The sequence below is a fragment of the Macrobrachium nipponense genome, chromosome 14 (assembly GCF_015104395.2).
Source record: "Macrobrachium nipponense isolate FS-2020 chromosome 14, ASM1510439v2, whole genome shotgun sequence".
Classification (NCBI taxonomy): domain Eukaryota; kingdom Metazoa; phylum Arthropoda; class Malacostraca; order Decapoda; family Palaemonidae; genus Macrobrachium; species Macrobrachium nipponense.
In genome coordinates, this window is record NC_087207.1 from 56215688 (window position 1) to 56235293 (window position 19606).

At 41.9% G+C, this 19606-nt stretch overlaps 1 protein-coding gene across 5 annotated transcripts in view; it reads left to right on the forward strand.

Moving 5' to 3' along the window:
- LOC135226522 (growth factor receptor-bound protein 2) overlaps nt 1-7592 on the forward strand; it is a 196837-nt gene extending 189245 nt beyond the window's left edge. For all 5 annotated transcript variants that reach the window (XM_064266154.1, XM_064266153.1, XM_064266152.1 and 2 more), the window contains one exon: nt 1306-7592. In XM_064266154.1, the coding sequence (XP_064122224.1) occupies nt 1306-1479 (174 nt within the window). In that variant the 3' untranslated portion in view covers nt 1480-7592. The remainder of the gene's footprint in view (nt 1-1305) is intronic.
- Nucleotides 7593-19606: the final 12014 nt, after the last annotated feature.

Sequence of the window (19606 nt, forward strand, 5' to 3'; positions counted from 1 at the left end):
GGAGTGTTTTTTGGCCTACTTTGAAGCTAAGCTAAGGATGTAAGAACAACCTCTACTTCTTTAGTTTTTAGGTGTTTTTTGCTATTTACACCCTTTCTGCCATCAAACTACTGGAGGCATGAGCGATCTTCGCATATTATACGTTTTATGTAAGTTTAAAAAGTGTTAATTTTTTCAGTACCTCGTGACCATTTTAGTGGCTGGCATGGCATCGCAGAAGGAAGCATAGGATGTTCTCCTATTATTATCTTTTCACATATTCAGTAACGTGCCGAGTTTGGAGAGCCCGGGGCACAGTGTACCTGGAGCACCCACCACTATCACTGGATAGATCTTTGACTTTATTTCAGTGTAGGTGTCAGTGTTTTATGGTGTTTTTTTTTTGGTGCTGCGGCCAGGCAAGGGCAGACACCTATCATATTTTGCTAGCCATAGGAGCATTCCTCTCACTGCAAAGTTTCCCCTAAGTAGGAGGCGACCCTTGGCTCTACCACCACGCCACTACAAGCCAAGATGAGCTCCTACCACAGGCAGTAGCTATTCATGTGCATAGCTCTCTTAACTGACAGGAATGACAAGCATTGTTTTTTTTTTTTTGATGCTAGCAACTTATCTATTTCAAATTCTTTACATAGTGTAATGCTTTGGAGTAGAATATGCCCATGATCCCGCCTTTCAGCTATATAATTACTTCTGGGTAAGTCTCATACAAAAATTATATTTTTATAATAAAGTTTTGTATGTACTTACCCAGTAATTATATGATCGGAGCCTACCCGCCTCCCCTCTGATGGACATTATTTATGAAACGGAATGGAGTGCTTTGCTTAATTGTTCCTAGAATTGCCATTTGAGGAAGGCACTGTATACCTGGTACCTACACACTGAGCAATTGAAGCGCTACCCACAAAGTTTGAATTAGGCTGCTGTCCATGGAAACTAATAGCTATTAATTACTGGGTAAGTATATACAAAACCTTATTTTATTATAAAAATATCATGTTTTTTAATTTTTTTTCATGTATGTGTACTGGTATGAGAGTTTTAAGTTCTCGTAAGTTATTTTCATTCTGGTAAAAAATTTATTAGCTCCAAATCCATAGGGAAACCCCATGTGAAGTTTATATCAAGCTGGTGAATCATGATTTCCTCTCTCTGCAGTGTTATGAAAGACTACAAGTATTTATTGGATCAGGAAGAAAAAGTTCAATAGTGATAAACTGATATTATGATTGTAATTTTTTCCCATGAACTTAGATGGCATTACTGTAATTGACATCTTAAAATTTGTCTTTTTTTTCACAGTTCCTAGTGCAAGCCTTGTATGACTTCACTCCACAAGAACAAGGTGAACTGGAGTTTAAAAGAGGTGACGTTATCACTGTTACTGACCGATCGGACCAGCACTGGTGGACTGGTGAAATGGGTAATCGCAGGGGTCTTTTCCCTGCTACGTATGTTGCACCTTACCACACATAAATGGATTCCTAGAAAGTTACCTTTCAAGGTACCCTGGGTTCAAAAGAGGTATCTGTTATGAAGGATACCTCATTGCAGAAGGGAAACCACCTAGTTTTGTCAAGTTTTCTCAAACTGCATTGTGACAGAGACTGAATGAGATTTTGTTCAAAACAATGAATAAAAAAAAGCTGGCTTGGCTAGATTTGCTTTGGCCTCTATAGCAGCAGTGAATAGGAGGATGTAATACAGCTCCACAGTTGGGTGGTTATATCTCCTGAATGACATTTTCCCCCTTTACTAGTACAGTTTGGTTGTTATGCATTTCTGTGGCTTTAATCCCAGTAATTTACTTATGCCCGAATTGTGGTTTGAGTTGGCCCTCCCAACGTGTAAGCTAGCCAGCTGAGTATTAATGTTTATTTTATTGGTGCCATTTTATACCTTTACCTATTGCAATTTTGTCAAGTTTTGTTCCTCAGAAAAATTTTATAACTAATATTTTTTGCCGCAAGGAGACACTTGAAAATGACAATGTGATTTCTGAAAAGACAGTGATTTTGTGGTTGATACAGCTGAAATGATCGCCAAAAATGACAAGGAAATATGCTGCAGCTTGAGGAGTAAATCATCTAGCCTTGCATGGCTTTATACCTTTTTAGCAATGATTTATCCAGTAAGACAGTCCTTGCACCAAAAAACTGTAATGGAATTATATATATGTATGTATGTTTATCCATACTTACATATATGTATAGAATATTATACATATATAAATTACTTACAAACTTTTAAAACGCACACTTGACAACTTGAAAACACTGTACGTATTAACAAGAATCTCTGAGATGGCACTCAGATTCCAAAAATGGGTAACTGTTCCAATTTCATATTTATCCATGAAACCTTTTATTCTTGTGGCCCTGTAATGTTTCGAGGGTCTGTGTTCGGGTAAATTGGTCTCCAAGATACAGAGGTAGTAAACTTATACCAATGCAGTCTACATGTGTCATCAGCCATTTCTCCTACTTTGAGCTGTATAAAAAAAAATAATAAAAGACTTGATTTTGCATAGTGGGCGAGTTGCATTCATGGGTTTGTTTACAATCCATTAATGTTGATTGGGATATTGAGCACCTCATTAAATGATGATACTGTAGAGATTTCTTGGAATTATAAAAATCCTTACTAGCACAATTTTTTATATTAAGAATCTGCTCTGTAAAATATAGAGAAATTTTGTGTATATGTCTCGAGGCAGTGGTTGTGAGGACTAGTGATTTTATGCCTAAGTGAGAGGTAGCAGTGATTGTCAGATGATGACAAATTACTAGGTAAAAACGGTTTTATTTTAATGTTCTTAGGTCTTGTGTAATTTTGTTAACTTTGGCCTAGTTTAGGTCATTGCCAATATCGATAGAAAACAAGTTTATACTTTTTTATAAACAACAGTCATTGAAATGTGTAGATTTCATCAAGAAAGATTAACACTAGAGTTGTGTTCAAAGGGGATTTTACAACAGAAATATGTAAAGATGTATCTTTTTTTCTTTTTGTAGCAATATTTTAAAATGCATGGTTTTAAGTTTTCATTTTATGTGATCAGTCTTACAGATGCTATTTTTAACATTGCAAAGAGTTATAAACATTGGAACATTTTCTAATCTTTTCTTTTAGTATCCAAGAACTGGCAGCATGCTGTGTTTTGGATCATAGCTGAGAGTACAGATTAAGTTTTTAAAAATGTTCTTGGACTCCATAGCTAATATTTTATCAGTAGAATAACATAATGAAATGAAGTGGGGAAAATTATTACCGGGTATGCAGCTTGTAAAACTTGGAGGTAGTCTGTCACTTGAGTTGTAAAGATTTTCATAGGAAGGAAAATGTTAAGAGCACTTCTCTATTAATGTAAGGTATGATTGAGTGTTGCATTCTTTTTTCTGTAAAACCAAGAGCACCCTCCACTATGTAGTGTCATTATTGGAGTTGAGATTTCTAGTTAAGCCAACTTTTCACTAATAAAGCATCAAAATAGGTTTTTTCTTTCTCAGTTTATTTTGGTACAGTCAGTAATTGAGATTGGTGTTGCAGCATTCCACTGGAAGATTAGCATGTGTTGATTTAGGAATGTACTGTAGTGTTGTGCTTCTACTATGGTGGAAAGAATGATGCCATTGAGTGCATGAAGTATGTTTGCATTTGCTTCCCAGTAAAGTTGGAAGGAAAGTACAGCATGTGTTGAAAATCACCAAGGGAAAAATTTAAAAGGATTGAAACGCCTTATTTTTAGGTTTAACATTTCCTGGTGTATAATTTTAAAAGCAAAGTTACTAGATACGTATATGTATTAAGTTGGATTTTAAAGCTAGCTTTTCTTGTTGCGTCATTATACAAGACATAGCACAATGTTGTATTAAGTTGTAGATACCATAGGATGAGCATGGATTTCAAATTCAGTAATGTAACACCATGCATTGTGTATAACAGGAATTTCAACTGTATGTTATATATTAAGAACTTGATCTTTCACTGGTAGAGGCTCTTTAATTTTTTTATTATATATTTTGCCTCCATATATGCTTAGATATACTCCTTTTTTATATAAATTCACAAAAGAAAGATCAGAATAGAAGCTTTCATGTTGCTCATCCTTTGCTACTGTCAGCATATACTTATAGTTGCAGTATATTTTAGAAGGGAAATAAGGAATGTTTCTGACACTTACATTTTATTACAAAGTAAGAAGTAACTGTATTAATGCTTACAAGGCAAACAATCTGTTATATTAATGTCAGATTAATCTTTGAATTGAAGGGAATCACGGAAGACAGGAGAATGGGTTGATACAATAGTCACTTTGACCAATCTGTCCATAGTAATGATAAGGCCAGCTGTCTTGTGTAAAAGTAATATATTACAAAAGAACTTTATATATTTTCATACCAATAGTGTAACACAAAACAGATTTACCAATTGAAAGTAGTTATGAAATATTACATTCAGAGCATTTAATTTAATGAATTTTATGAGAATTTACCCACTGTTCAACTTAAGTGAATGAATTTCACAATGAAGTGAAATACTTTTAAAATACATTTAAAAGTAACTTTTAAGAAAAAGTTGCAAGCATATCTGTGATGTAGACATCATCCAATTGATGAGAATTTTAGATGGCTGGACATGAGATTGGGTCAGCATTATCTTTTTGTTACCTAAAAGCATTATATTATGACCTTTTGTGTCAATTAATCTAAAGTGGATTCCATCTTCAGCTTTTGTTATGACGAATATAATTTTATTGAAATTTCAGTTATGCCTGTTTTATAATGTATTTTAGGTTTATTTTAGCACAAATTTTCTATCAGAACATTTGATACTTTTCTATGAGAAGATAACCCAGTATCTCGGAATATCCACACTGATTTATCAAAGGGAAAATGCTGTGTCCTTATTACAATTTCTTCCCACAGTGACAATAGTAGGGCTCGTGGAGTCAACATGGTTCACGGACTGGCTGAATCTCCATACATGTTAGTTGTATCAGTTGTAATTACAAGATGCACTGGTAAAATATCTACAAATAAAAATCAACTTGTGTGGAGTGGAGTGAGAAATGAACATGTGTGGAGTGGAGTACATGTAGGCTTTATGTCACCTTATTATTTTAAACCATTGAAAGCCAAGATTGACATTTTTGCCCTGTCTGCATTTATGGAAAAGGATTGCATATTGAAATTGCAATGAGAAAAGCTACTTGTTAGAGAAAACACTGTTGTGTTTTTAGAATATCTTTTGTAATGTGTTATATATATTTTCATAAGCACTATATACAGTACTCTCAAGTTTATGTACTTCAATTCTGATAATTGTTATGCAAGTTGATTTGCAGAAAATTATTTGCTGCAGGTAACTAGGAGCTGAACTTCTGGTGATGCATTTTGGTTCCTACTACCATTAAGCTTTTTTATACAGTAAGCCATTAGTTTCATCATTAAGAGATTACGTACTTTGGTAAAGTAAGTGTAAGTTCATTAAACAGTGTTAAGCTCTCTTTGAGTTTTTAAAAATGAGTAAAAAAAAAAAAAAAAAAAAAAAAAAACTTTTCTTGATCATTTTCAATAGGTATGAAATTCCAAAATATACAGAATATTGTATCAATATTTTCCAGGGAATCTGGTGAACCTGTGAAGATGTAAAAATACTGTTTAGGAAAAGCGTGAACTCTAATAACTTCCTATGCAAGAGACTGAGATTGGGTCAGATGGCAATACTGTATAATTCTAGTTTGGTAAACAATAATTTTTACATTTGGTCATTAGTGTTTAGTAAAATTGCTAAGGAAAGATGTATTTCATGATTTGCTGAGTTATCAAGTAACATTCTTTTAACTGCCTTTTGTAGAATTTACTTACATATAACGATCAAAAATTATATTTTAAACATGTTTGCCAGTGAATTTTCTGTAAATGTTTAATTTTACTCACATTGTTTCAGCGCATACTGTCTCATTACAAAACATTTCCTTCCTAAAAAAATTGCCAAACTTAAAACCGTGAAATTCTGTAGCACCTCCTCTTGGAGTGTCTTTCAGTGTAAGGCCTGTCAGTAGACTTTGATATTAGCATAATCTTTTAGTTTTCTCATGGTATTGCTAGGGATTACAAAATGTTCATGGTAGGAAATAATGTTTACTGACATAGTTTTAGTTTATAACAATAATAAAAAGATCAACCCCTTCTTTCCACTAAGTTCATTTTTTCTTGTCACATGGGTTTTTATAGTTTTTGTTTAATGATGGTAATGGAAGAATTGCAGAGCTATATTAATAGAATATTGACAAATTTTAGTTTCGTGTAGCTCTTCCGTATGATTATTAAATACATCTTGGAACACTGATGTCTGTAGATAGAGCTACATTAGTACTGACTCATTACATCATTTCATCATCATGATCTTAGATTTCATACATTTGCCATTTACATAAGTCCCAGCTTCTTGAAAGAAAGACTACACGTCAGCTTTGGATAAACTACATGGATGTTTCATATACTGATTTGTAACCAGACCTAACGCTTTTCAAAACTCAAGTCCTTTTCTTTCCTTACGTCATAATTCTAAAACTCCATCATTAGCAGGATTTTTCTTCATAGGGTATGGTATAAACTCTGCTATCTACACATCAGCTCTTATGAAAGCTCAGGTATCCGCATTATTATCTGCTGGGCAATAACTGTACTGTAGTTGCATGCGATAGATGTCATTTTGTGTAGGCGACCTATTTTCACTCGTATTATTTTGTCAGTGATCTTTTATGCTCAAGTAGAAGTAGATACAGCAGACATTGTGTATATCCTGTATTACACGAAGTATGTACAGTTCATGGATATGATTTTATTTAGCCAGATGAATGCAGTAGTCTTTAGATATGCTGGAAGTCTCATGTTTACCATGACTCAATGATTTTAGAACAGTGTAGTATTTTTCATTTAGTGTAGGTTACATTTCGTGTAAAGGATATTGTTTGTGAATTTATTAGTGGTACACAATTGACATTGATATTGCATAGAGGGCTGTGTTTTACCAGCATTTATCAATGAGTGCGCAGTATCTCTGCCATTTAACTGCACAGTAATTTCAGTGAAACTTGTGTGTGCTCAAATCTCAGTACTGGTATGAGTGGATGATATCTGTGCAGATGGTAGAGTTTGTACTCCATTCCTAAATATCAAGCCACTTCAGGTTATTTTGCATGTATCTGCAAGAGTCATTGGAAATGCATATGAAAATGAAATGAGAAATTGTAAGCTGTGCAATACTTCGGAATTATAAGGATTGTTGTCAGGATAAAAGAGGCTCTATTTGTTCTTCATGATGATTGCTATTTGCAAAAATAAATTAATTTCAATTTTTATGTAGTTTCAGGCTTGCTTTGTATTAATGAACCACTTAGTAATCATTGGGTTACCTCACTTTGGCGTGCCAATGGATGATGTAAGGTTAAGCTGTGTGCGATGGAGGGTATTCTTTTATTCCTACTTTGCAGTCTATATTTTTTGTGCATGTGCTGATATTTAATATTGAAACATACATCAAACTGTACGTGTGCGTTCAATAAACCTGATTTCGATGCATTACAGTGTATTAAAAATCATTCTGATGAATACTCTTTAAAATCATGGTTTTTTAATTGTCATTCAACAAATGTGCTTCTAAGATGCCATTATAGATATGAAGACTGCTCATACACACAAGTCACAACTTTTTATGTGTAATGAATTGGATACTGATGCTCATTATGAGCAAGGTCTGCTGTGTTGACATTGTCAAACGAGCGCATTAAGAGAGAGTGCTTTATCAAGAATGTTAATAACAATAGCAGCCATGAGTTTGTTAAAAGGGAAAATTTCATATGCTGTATTAGTAGTATATTAAGGTTGAACTATATTGTACCTATTAGATAAGAAATGAGGCAGCAGCAGACTTGCTCTTTGAATTCAGAAAAAAAAAAAAAAAAAAAAAAAAAAGATGGATTAGAGAGACTTGCCATCACTTGAGGACATATTATAATTATGATGCTCCTGTCTGCTAAGTTGGTGTGATTTTTACATGACAAACAAGTCCTACTAAGAGGTATGAAAGGCATAAGTGAGTGTAGTGAACCTTCATCCCCTCTGTTTAGTATGCTTGCTGAAGAGAATTTACTATTATTTGGAGGGTTCAGTTGAGAAGGTAGCCTTCAAGAGTTAACCCACCTTTTCCTCCTTGCCACCAAATACCTCAGTGGCATGGTCGGTACGGTGTTGGCGTGCCACCGTGGGAGCGATTCTCGGGCATTCCTTTGAGGAGTGAGAGATGTGTACTTCTGGTGATCAAAGTTCACTCGACGTGGTTCGGAAGTCATGTAAAGCTTGTTGGTCCCATTGCTGAATAACCACTGATTCCATGCAACGTAAAAACGCCATACAAACCACCAAATTCCTCCTTGTAGGGGGGGGGGGGGGGGTTGTGCAGGAGGCAGTAATCAGTATAGGAGGGGGAACCTTATGAACTTAGTGCATTAGTTGCTGTTTGCTGATGCTGCAACTAGTAAGAGCTCAATCTGTTGACTTTCCAATAGCTGGCTTCCAACCTGTGTTAGATGCCCCCAGGAAATGGACTACTACTACTATCTCGGAGGAGAGGAAGCACAAGGGCTTTCCTCCTCCGTATTGTTGAGCTTCTTCACCTTCCTCGTAGGAAGATGATGGTCAAGAGCTCTCACCAGAATTTCCATAAGAACAACATTAAATTTAGGCCAAAGACCAAGCATTGGTACCTTGGATGTCATTCAGTGCTGAAATGGAAATTGACTGTGATAATGTTTTAAAGGTGTAACAGGAGGAAAACCTCGCAGTTGCACTATGAATTATTTGTTAGGAGAGGGTGGAAACAGATTACAGTATGAATGGAGTTCACTCTTCCTAATCCCTCTTTTCTCACAGGTAGTTGATAAAACCACAAATGTGCACCACTTGCCTGTTAAGAGACAAAACCAAACAATACAAGTATGAGGCTAACTGCTGCTTAAGGGGGCCGGCCGGCTAATGCCATTTTTTAAGGACAGGACTTTGATATTCATACCACTTAAAACTGTATATGATTTTCGCCTCTGACCTTCGGTTTTGTGACGCCAGGGCGATTTATCCCAAAAATAACCATTTTTCAAAAAGGCAATTTATCCCAAAAATAACCATTTTTCAAATTCTATCTCCTCCCTTGATATTTAATATTAAGACCTAGGATTACTACCTATATATAGACCTGATGTAGACCTCCAATCGAATAAGGAGTTTTTTTTTCTAAAAGTAATTTTTTTTGCTAGATATGAATTTTTCAATATGGTAAAAAAATAAACCCTATAAATCAGGAGAAAAAAATTTATATAAAAAAAAAAAAAAAAAAAAGGACGAAATGAAAATTGGAAAAAAGGGCTTCATTTGATTGTTCTATGTCGTCTTTCTGAGTTATATACCAAATGCCAATGTTATAGCTTTAAAACTAAGTGAGAAGATAGATTTTGAAGGTCAATAAGTATAGTTTTGAGATACGGGCATTCAAAGTTTTCCTTCGTATTTTTATAACGACAATGTTAATAAATAATAATTATTATGAATGTATATTTCTTTTTTGTGTATTAATAAACCAAAACTTTTATTTATAATTTAATCATAAATGATGATCCCTTTGCTCATATATCGTAGCCTGTGGCACTGCTTGAGGCAAGATGGGGCACTCCTTCCTACGCAACTCACTCTCTCCCCTTCACTAACTCGGCTTATTACAGCGAATTTTCTTCTGTATGTTAGTGAGAGGTTTTCCTTATATTTTCCTCTTTGACATGATGAAATTCTTGCCGAAACAAAGATAAACAAACGTAAATGCAAGAGAATGTCAGAGGTGAAACTCGAAGGTGTACTTTCTTTTCACAAAGACAATTTAATAAATCATGATTATTAATTTCATATTCCATTTTGGGTATTAAAAAACCAAAACTATGTTATTTATCATAAATGAAGATCTCTTTGCTCAAAGATCATAGCCTTGGGCACAGTGTGACGTTTGCCGTCAGGCAAGACGGGGGGCGTTACTACGGAACCCTCCCCTCTCTTCACTAACTAGCGTATATTATGATATTCTTTAATAATACTTGAGCGATTTTTCTTCGTGTGTATGTTAGCGAGATGTTTTCCTTGTCTTTTCCTCATTGGCATGATGAAATTCTTGCCGAAACATACATAAACATACGTAAAAGCAAGCGAATGTCAGAGGTAAAACTCAAACGTGTAGACTACTTGAGGTTTGTGATCGCACTGAATCATGACTGGACTTGGTAGCTGACTGAAGTCTCCCTTCTCTACTCGGGGAATGTCTACAGATGCCATTTCTCCCAATTTCTTTGACAATAATTAACAAAATTTATGATAATAGAAGAAATATTGCATTTTCTTGTACGGATTAATGTTTTAGGCTTATTGAGTTACGTTAACTAATTACCCTGTAACTACGAAAGTAAGAGGAATTTTGACGAAATATTTCGTATATGTATTCTCAATTGCCATATGAAGCTCCATGAATTTTTTCATGACTGCATTTTTTGCCCTATACCCCCATATATAAGGGTTCCGGCCGGCCCCCTTAACCACACTCGTTAAAAGTAACAATGTTGTCTGGGCTACATTATAGGTAACAAGTTTACTATGGAAAACACTTTTTTCAAAAGATTACTTTTCCATTCTTAGTAACATCTTATGATGTAAAGGTTTTAAAATGTACTTCAGAAGAGGCTATAGTACAATATACAAATTTAGTTTTTCATTTATGCCACAAATGACATGCATACACTTAACTATATAGGATAAGCATAATGCATAAATAACAAAAGTGATGAATTATTGCTGAATTTTTCAGTTTACTTTAATGTTTTCTTTCCAGAAAAAACTTCTATATTCTGATAAATTTACAATTATTTGAATGAACGTATATTACATCTCATTAAATCTGCATCAGAAATGTCCATGATTCCTTTATGATTACATAAGTTACACCATCCTTGGCAAAAGTATCTGTTGCTTCCATTATCTCAATATATTCCTAAGGATGATCATCTCTCCATTTTTAAGGGTCTTGTGTATGAGTTCTTTGCTGATGCAAAATCCCATCGTTACTCTGTCGATACTGAATGTGGTACTCATGTTCTTCGCTGTGCCTGTTGAAGTGATCGCGGTACTCTTGTTCTTCTATCTGTTCTTCACTGTTATTGCTGACGTCCTGCATTTCCTTCTGCCTTTCAAAATGATCATAGGACTCTTGGATAAAAATGTCTTCTTCCAGCTGCTGATCTTTGTTAGCTTCCAAAAGTCCTTCCTCTGTTCTACGACAATTGTTTGCACGCTGATGTCGAGCATAATTCCTTGCTAGAGTGTCTTCCCAGGGAACATCGTGATGTTTCATCAGGTGATTCCGTAATTTGAAGCGATTGACATACTGCTTGGACAACGTGGACACAATAAAACTACTCTTTGAAGGTGAAGTCTCTTTACATGCTCTGTCAAATCACTCTTCCTCTTATAAGTTTTTGGACACTCCATACATGCATGTACTTTAGTACTGTGAGTAAAGATACGATGTTGACGTAGCTGATGATACTTTTTAAATTCCATGGGACACTTGTTGCATTTCCAAACTTTATTTGCATGCTCATGATATTTATGAAACTTCAATCCAGCCTTATCATAAAACTTCATATCACAGAAATTGCACCCGAAGTTTCTTGTGTGTTGAATGCATGGTAGCTATATGTTTAGCAATGTAACTTGAGCCATACATTTTTCCACAAGTTTCACACTGAACTGAGGGCATGATCTCCTTAACATGTTTCATTCTCATATGCTTTCCCAACTGGCTTCTTGACTGAGATTTATATACACACATCCAACAACTAAACTTGAAGCTTGACAGTCTTATAATGCACCTTTGTCATGTGCACTTTGAGAGCAGCCAGCCCATGAATTCTCCGACCACAAACTTCACACTTGTATCTCAACAACAAGTCAGTTCAAGCAGTTCAGATTTTTCACTCACAATTTCTGCTTTCCCATCTGACTTTTCTTCAGGAACCACAACCTCTCGACTGTCATCATTGCCAATATCAAGAGAAAAAATAGTAACTGCATGCTCTTTCAGTGCCTGCTCACAACTCAAGGTCAAGTGGCAAAATATTTTTATAATAAAATAAGGTTTCACATATACTTACCAAACAATTTACATAGCTGTAAGCTTCCTTACCTGGCAGTTGAAAAATCAAAATTTTTGGAAATAAATTGTATTTTTCCTAACTATACAAACCTGAGGTCCTTTACTTATGGAATTACTTACGCCGTAGCTGGAATTACGGCCGTTGAATCTTTAACAAGGTGAAGCGCCTCAGCGGTGTGATTGGTATGGTATTAGCGTCACACCTCGGTGGTCGCGGGTTCGATTCTCGACCATTCCATTGAGGAGTGAGAGATGTGTATTTCTGGTGATAGAAGTTCACTCTCAACGTGGCTTGGAAGTCACATAAAGCCGTTGGTCCCGTTGCTGAATAACCACTGGTTCCATGCAAAGATGCCAGTCACTCTCGCATCCTTCTTACCTCTACAACTGCACACCATAGACGAGATGCAACTTGTCCTCTTGAAAGAGCTGGGTAAGCAAACACATCCTGCAAGCATCCACCACTGGTCCAAGGAAATGAGGTTCCAAGGACCTGTGGGCAGGCCCAAAGGGTAAAATAGATATGGTCGCAAAGACCTTATCCATCTTCCTATCCGACATAGTATTCTTCGGAGTGATGACCAGTACCCATCCACTGGGCTATCCAACTGCAGCGAAGTCTCTCATGGTCTCGTAATATCCGCAGCAGATAAAGACACCGACACTCCATGGTGGGTGTCGACCCTTATGGGTACAGGAACACGCCAATAGGACAAAGTAATGACTGATCTGGATCAACTGATACTAAGTCCACAGCGTAGCTCGTGACGGTCTCGGACTCTTCAACAGCTGCCAACTGACTGCGCTCAGTGTAACAGTGTGAGGCGAGCAGTCATGCATCTGAGACGTAGTCACGTGACACTCGCCTTTTGAAGGGTTATGCCAAGAAACCATACAAATCGTCTATCTTGTTGCCACCAATGTTGGGAGACGAGATGATGATTTTCTCAAGGCATGCGCCCATCAGATGAAAGCCAATTGCCTTCTAGAGACCGAGGTCCCTGACGGCAAGACAGAAGCTCTCATAGTAGTCAAATCTCAACTGAGAAACAATACTATGTGCCAGTGAAAGACTAAGGTGACTTACGCCTTGCAGCTAAATCAAGAGAAGTTAACTCTCAAGCTTCTGAACGTAGGAAAAGTCCTGTCGATGACACCAACCAGTGAAGACCGCTTTAATCCCTGTTGTTTTACAGAGGACTGAAAACGTTAAACCGCTACTTGTTCCGATACGTAATACAAACCATCAGTCCTTTAACAATAGGAATGTAATCAGCAGCAGCTGGAACCGGTCGTAAGCTTAGAACAAGGTGGTTCGATAGTTAACTGCTTGTCTGGTAGTCGGGTGTCCCAGCTGACTGGGAGGTGAAGCTTCACTTTGCTTTCGGCCGCCATCGGAACCAGACGTGCTCTTCGCTGCTCTGCCCGCTGTTGTCGTATGCTTGGATACTTCGTTAAGAAGCATTTTTTCTCAACTTTCCCTTTTACTGAGTGCTTGTGGTGGAAACTTGTAAGTACTTTGTATATTTTGATTTGTATTTGTGCTCGTGAATCGTATGAACATGGATTCTTGCGAGCCGGAGAGACCCCTCCCCGTCAGCCGGGGAGGGCCTTTAGGTCTCTTTTGGAGGTGGACCCTCGTGACTTATGTACTCGGTGTCAAGGGCGTGAATGCTCTCGCACCGAACCATGTGATTTATGTGTATTGTGGTGGGAGTGATACGAGGGGAGGAAGAAAGCGTGTAAGCCAGCCAAGGAGACGTCGGAGGGTTCTCCAGCGACTCCTTTGGTTACGGACACATCTTCCTCTTTCCTTCCTCCGTCTCAGCTCCCGTGTATGGATCCTTCCCCTTCGGAGGGTGTGTCGCAGTCATTCTCCTCGCTTAACCAGTCCAGCTGTATTCAGGGTCTTCCGTTTGCTCAGGGTGGGAGATTTCTCCCCCTGGGCGATCGGGAACACCCCCATTAACCCGACCTTTCCTCCTTCAGGTGTGCATGCCGAGGGTGACGATCTCGGACATGTCTGGTACTCGCTTGGGTTCCAGAAGACACCGAGCAATCAGGGGCTGCTGTATCATCTGGCATGTGGATCCAGGCCGGTCACCCATGGACCAGAGACGTCGATGCCGGGTTACGCTGCTCCTCCCCACCTGGTGTATACTCAGCACATGGCGAGGGTTACCCTGGCGGCTGCAGTCCAGGCTCCGCTGCCAGGTTTGCTGAGGAGAGAGGTCACCTCGCCGCCTGGTTTCACTGCTCTCGCCCCAGCCCCTGACTTTCAGTGTCCCAATAGCTCTCCGCTTGACCTGCCCCCAGTACCGGTGATAAAACTGGCTCCTGCACCGCCACCAGTTCCCATTCCTGCCGTTGTCGCTCCAGCCCGTGGTGTTGCTGCCCCCACCGCAGGTCCCTCCGGACAGGTGCAGCTGGACCCTGTTGCTTCGGCAACTGCTCCAGCTCCGTCCTGGATGGAGGACCTGACGGTGGTCCTGAGGAAGCTGACGAAGAAGAGGAAGGTGTCGTTGTCTTCATCGTCGTCGTCTGCAGTTGCCTCTTTCCCTTCAACTTCCAAGGTCCCACAGCCAAGGGAGAAGAAGGTTGCCTCCTCCCCCCCCTAAGAAGTCTCGCTCAGAGACCTCTAAGGGTCTGTCCCACTCCGGTGGGACAGTTGGGGCTTCCGCTGGTCCTCCTGTTCCTTCGGGAATGGTGCCCGTCTCTCCTTCCGCTAGGAAGAAGAAGACGGGGACCAGAGGGGTGCCGGCTAACACCAGTACCTCCTCGCCTAGCGCCAGAGGTTCTGTCTCTCCACCAGGATCTGTCTCGGCCTCTCGTTTGCGAGAGGTACCGAGTGTACGGTTTGCCCACAGGTAACCGTGCAGCCAGGGTCCAGGGACGGAGCGGAAGACTGGTGAAGGTTGCTCAGGCGACTTCCGCCAGGCCAGCGATCACTCTCGTGGCAATCTGCCGGTCCCCAGGGTTGATGCGACGGTCCCACCGGACCGTTCGCGGGTTGAGGCGAGGAAGTGGTCCCCTCAGTCGCAGTGAGGACAGGCCTCACTCCCACCGCAACAGTGGACTCTACTGGTCCCCTGACCACCACTCCCACCAGGACCAGGTGGATAGGGGGACTTGCAGCAGCTCTCCTGATGCTTGGGACTGTCGCCGCGGTTCGCCCAGGAGTGTCGCACGACTAGGCCTGCAGCTCAATTGTCACTGCGGGTTGATGATTGCCTGCAGCCCTCCCAGCATGCCGGTTCTGCCAGTGGGCAGGGAGGGAGCTTCAGGTCTTCCTCTCTGATCCCTTCAACTTTCTCGGGCTACACCGGGAAGAGCGAGGCAATCAGGAACAATCGCGAGGAGTGCACTTCTTGCGGTCCCTCCACGAGGGCCTATGAACCTGGCACAGTCCTAGGACCAACCAGATCATACACTCGAGTGGCTTGAGGAGACCATGAGTGGTCTGTTGTGGTTCCTCCTGTGGAAGGAGGAGGGTCTTAGGAGGCGTTCTCCTTGGATGGACTTGACAGTCCATCCCCTCAGGATGCAGTTACTCCAGAGATCCAAAGGTCTTTTGCTGAGGTAATTGCGCTCATTTGTCAGTACAATGACCTAGGGGAAGGATCGGCGCTCGCGCCTTCTGAGCCTACATCTAGGCTGGAGTCGTTCTGGGGTCCCAAAAAGGAACCAAGGACGACGGTTGGTCTGCCTCGATCAGCCTTGGCCGACAGTGTGCTGGACCAAGTCGACTCTCGTCTCCGGACAGGAGGGATCGCTTCAGTCTGGCAGGTCATCCAAGCTCCTTCCCCCCCCCCCCCCCCCCACCACCACCACCACCAACCACCACCACCACCACCACCACCCACCACCACCACCAGCCATGCTGAGCAAACGAGCTGAGGAGATCGTATGGGATCAGTCGCCGGACTTCTACAGTCTACTTTTCCTGGTGGAGGAGTTCCTCGGGGGGCTGGCGCCCGGTGATAGATCTCTCTCCCTTGAACCGATTTGTTTGCCAGACTCGGTTCACAATGGAAGCGACACATTCAGTGCTCGAGTCCATCAGGGAGAACGACTTCATGCTTTCCGTGGACTTGGAGGACGCGTATTTCCAGATACCCATCCATCAGTCCTCCAGGAAGTACTACCTCCGCTTCATCCTCAACGGGACGTTGTACCAATTCAGGGCACTTTGATTTGGTCTCTCAACTGCCCCACAGGTGTTCACGCGAGTGTTCACTCTGGTGTCGGCTTGGGCCCATTCGGTAGGGATACGTCTTCTGAGGTATCTCAACAATTGGTTGGTCCTGGCGAGCGAGCTCGCAGCTGCTACAGGACAGGGATCAATTCCTCGAGTTCTGCCGCGATCTGGGGATCATGGTGAATTTCGAGAAGTCAGATCTCGAGCCCAAGCAGAGGATGAAGTACCTGGGCATGCTGATCGATACGGTAGCAGGGCGAGTCTTCCACGCAGACTCGTGGATCACCAGGGTCAGGGAGGCAGCCAGACGGTTCCTGTCCCTACAGGAGCAGCCAACTCAGCAGTGACAGGTCATGATTGTTCACATGTCTTCTCTCGAGAAGCTAGTCCCTCACGGGCGTCTTCACCTGCCGTCTCTTCAGTGGAGGCTAAAGGAGAGTTGGTCACAGGCAAGAGACCCACCTTACTTTCCCGTCTCTCTCATGGAGGTGGTGAGGCAGGACCTAGCCTGGTGGCTGGACGACGGGAACCTCGTAAGAGGAGAGGCTCTTCGCACTTCCCCCCGGAGATGTTGCTGTTTTCAGACGCGTCAACCGAGGGATGGGGCACATACCTGGAGGAGTTGCTGGCTGCGGGTATGTGGGATCATTACGACAAGCACCTTCACATCAACGTCCTGGAGCTCAAGGCAGCGTTCCTCGCTCTCCAAGAGTTCCGGGACCGTCTGATGGGACACTCGGTGGTGTTGATGAGCGACAACACCACGGTAGTGGCATACGACAACAAACGGGGGCCTAGTGTCCCTCCCGTTGCACCAGTTGATGTTGCAGGTGCACGAGTGGGCCGTGGCTCACTCGGTAGAGCTGTCAGCTCGCTACATTCCAGGCAAGAGGAACGTAGTGGCAGACAAGCTCAGCTGTCAGAATCAGGTGATAGGAACCGAATGGTCCCTTCACCCAGACGTGGCGGAAAGGCTCTTCAACCTGTGGGGGCGTCCAGTCGTGGATCTGTTCGCCACTCAGCACAACAGAAAAAATCCAGGTTTTCTACTCAGTTGTGCCGGACCCATGGGCAGCTGCAGAGGATGCTCTTTAACATCCGTGGGACAACCGCTTCGTTTACGCTTTTCCCCCGTTCTGTCTGATTCGCAAAGTGATCAGCAGGGTGCTGGTCACTGCGAATCTTTGGATGATTCTAGTGGCACCCAAATGGCCCAAGGCTGTTTGGTATCCGGACCTACTGGCTCTGCTTGCCGAAGCACCGAGAGAGATTCCCCCCTGGCACAACCTCCTGTGCCAGCCACACGTAGAAGGGTACCACCGACCGGTTCGATCCCTGTCTCTTCCCAGCTGGCTGTTATCCACCATCTCTTGCGAGCGAGAGGCTTTTCTCGTCGAGCAGCAACAGAGATGGCTGGGTACCTCAGGCAGTCCTCTGCAGCTGTGTACCAGGGGAAGTGGTCCGTCTTCTGTGGTTGGTGTTATGGACAGGGTCTCTCTCCTCTCAGAGCCACTCTTCAGCAGATAACGGATTTCCTTGTCTTCCTTCACCGAGAGAAGCTCCTCTCTGTCTCCGCAGTTAAAAGCTAGTCCTTAAACTGTGGGGAGTGGATATCTCCTCTTTCTTCGAGATCTCCCTCCTAATGAAGAGCTTCAAGAGGTCTTGCCCACCCAGGGAACTCAGGCCCCCGGGGTGGGACGTGACTCTCGTCCTTAGGAGTTTGACTCGAAGACCCTTCGAGCCACTCCGAGAGTTGTCAAACAGGGATCTGACCCTCAAGACCCTCTTCTTGCTGGCCCTGGCATCGGCAAAGAGAGTAGGGGAGCTTCATGGTCTTTCCTTCAATGTTAAGCATACAAGGGGATGGGGATCTGTGATGCTCCATTTCGTCCCAGATTTCGTAGCAAAGACTCAGAATCCTTCAGTCCCTGACGACCGGTTCGAGTCATTCACGATCCCCTCCCTGAAGGACTTCACCGACGATGATGCGTTTGAGATGCTGCTTTGTCCTGTGAGGGCGCTACGGTGCTATCTAAAGAGAACTCGGCATCTCAGGCCTGAGTGTCGACACCTCTTCGTTAGCACCGGGGTTACCAAGAAGGAGGGGTCCAAGGTCCAAGAACACTTTCTTTCTGGCTATGTGAGGTGATCAGGAGGGCGTACACTGTGGATAGGAGTGACAATGTGGTGGGATCACAAGCTCAAGAGCAAGCAGCAAATCTCCCCCACATAAACTTAATCCGTCTGGCTACCAAACCCACCCTCAATCACACTTTCCTCATTACATTACAAAATACAGCAGGACAATTGACCCATACCTACATACAGAACAAAAAACACAAACAGGTACTCACCTCTGGCTTCTGATACTCAGGGCTAGGCTGTGCTGTCCGCCTGATATAGGCTATAGGCTAGCCGACACACAACCACCACCGACAACCAAACACAACCCAACCACCTGTGACCCACAACCCCACAACAACTCCATAACCCAACAAATCACTGCAGACAAACACCAACAGCCCGAAAGAACACGACAACCACACGACTTACAGAAGCACAACAACCCGCCAAAACCAACACTGCCCCAACCACCACTCACAGACACCGAAAATGCACCCCAACCTCTTCAACTTCACCAAAACCAGACAGACACACGCACAACCACCTTACAACACCAAAATCAATCAAATACCACAAAATCAACTAACAACCACGGACAAATGCTGCCAAACCAACTCTGTGAATTCACTAACTGCCTTGCTTCTTCCGACTCTCGTAACAGACTTCCCCTGACATACTACAGAGCGCCACAACAGACATGCTTCCGACCGCCATTTAACCACTCCCATTCATTCAGTTACATCGCCATTCACTTCTTCCAAACCACTTTCTTTCAAACTCCCATTATCTCCCTCACTACCATCCTCCCAAATTCCATTCACTACTTCACCGATGTCTTCTAACTCTGGTTCCAACATCTACCCTATTTCAGCCACCAAACCACTCAGTTCATCCATACTTCTGTCAAACTCCTACAAAGACTTATCCATCCTATCAACTACCTCCTCACTACTCAGTTTCCTTCTCACTGAAGTCTTATTTGTCCCTGTCAACTCAAACCCACATACACTACAAATATCATTCATTCCC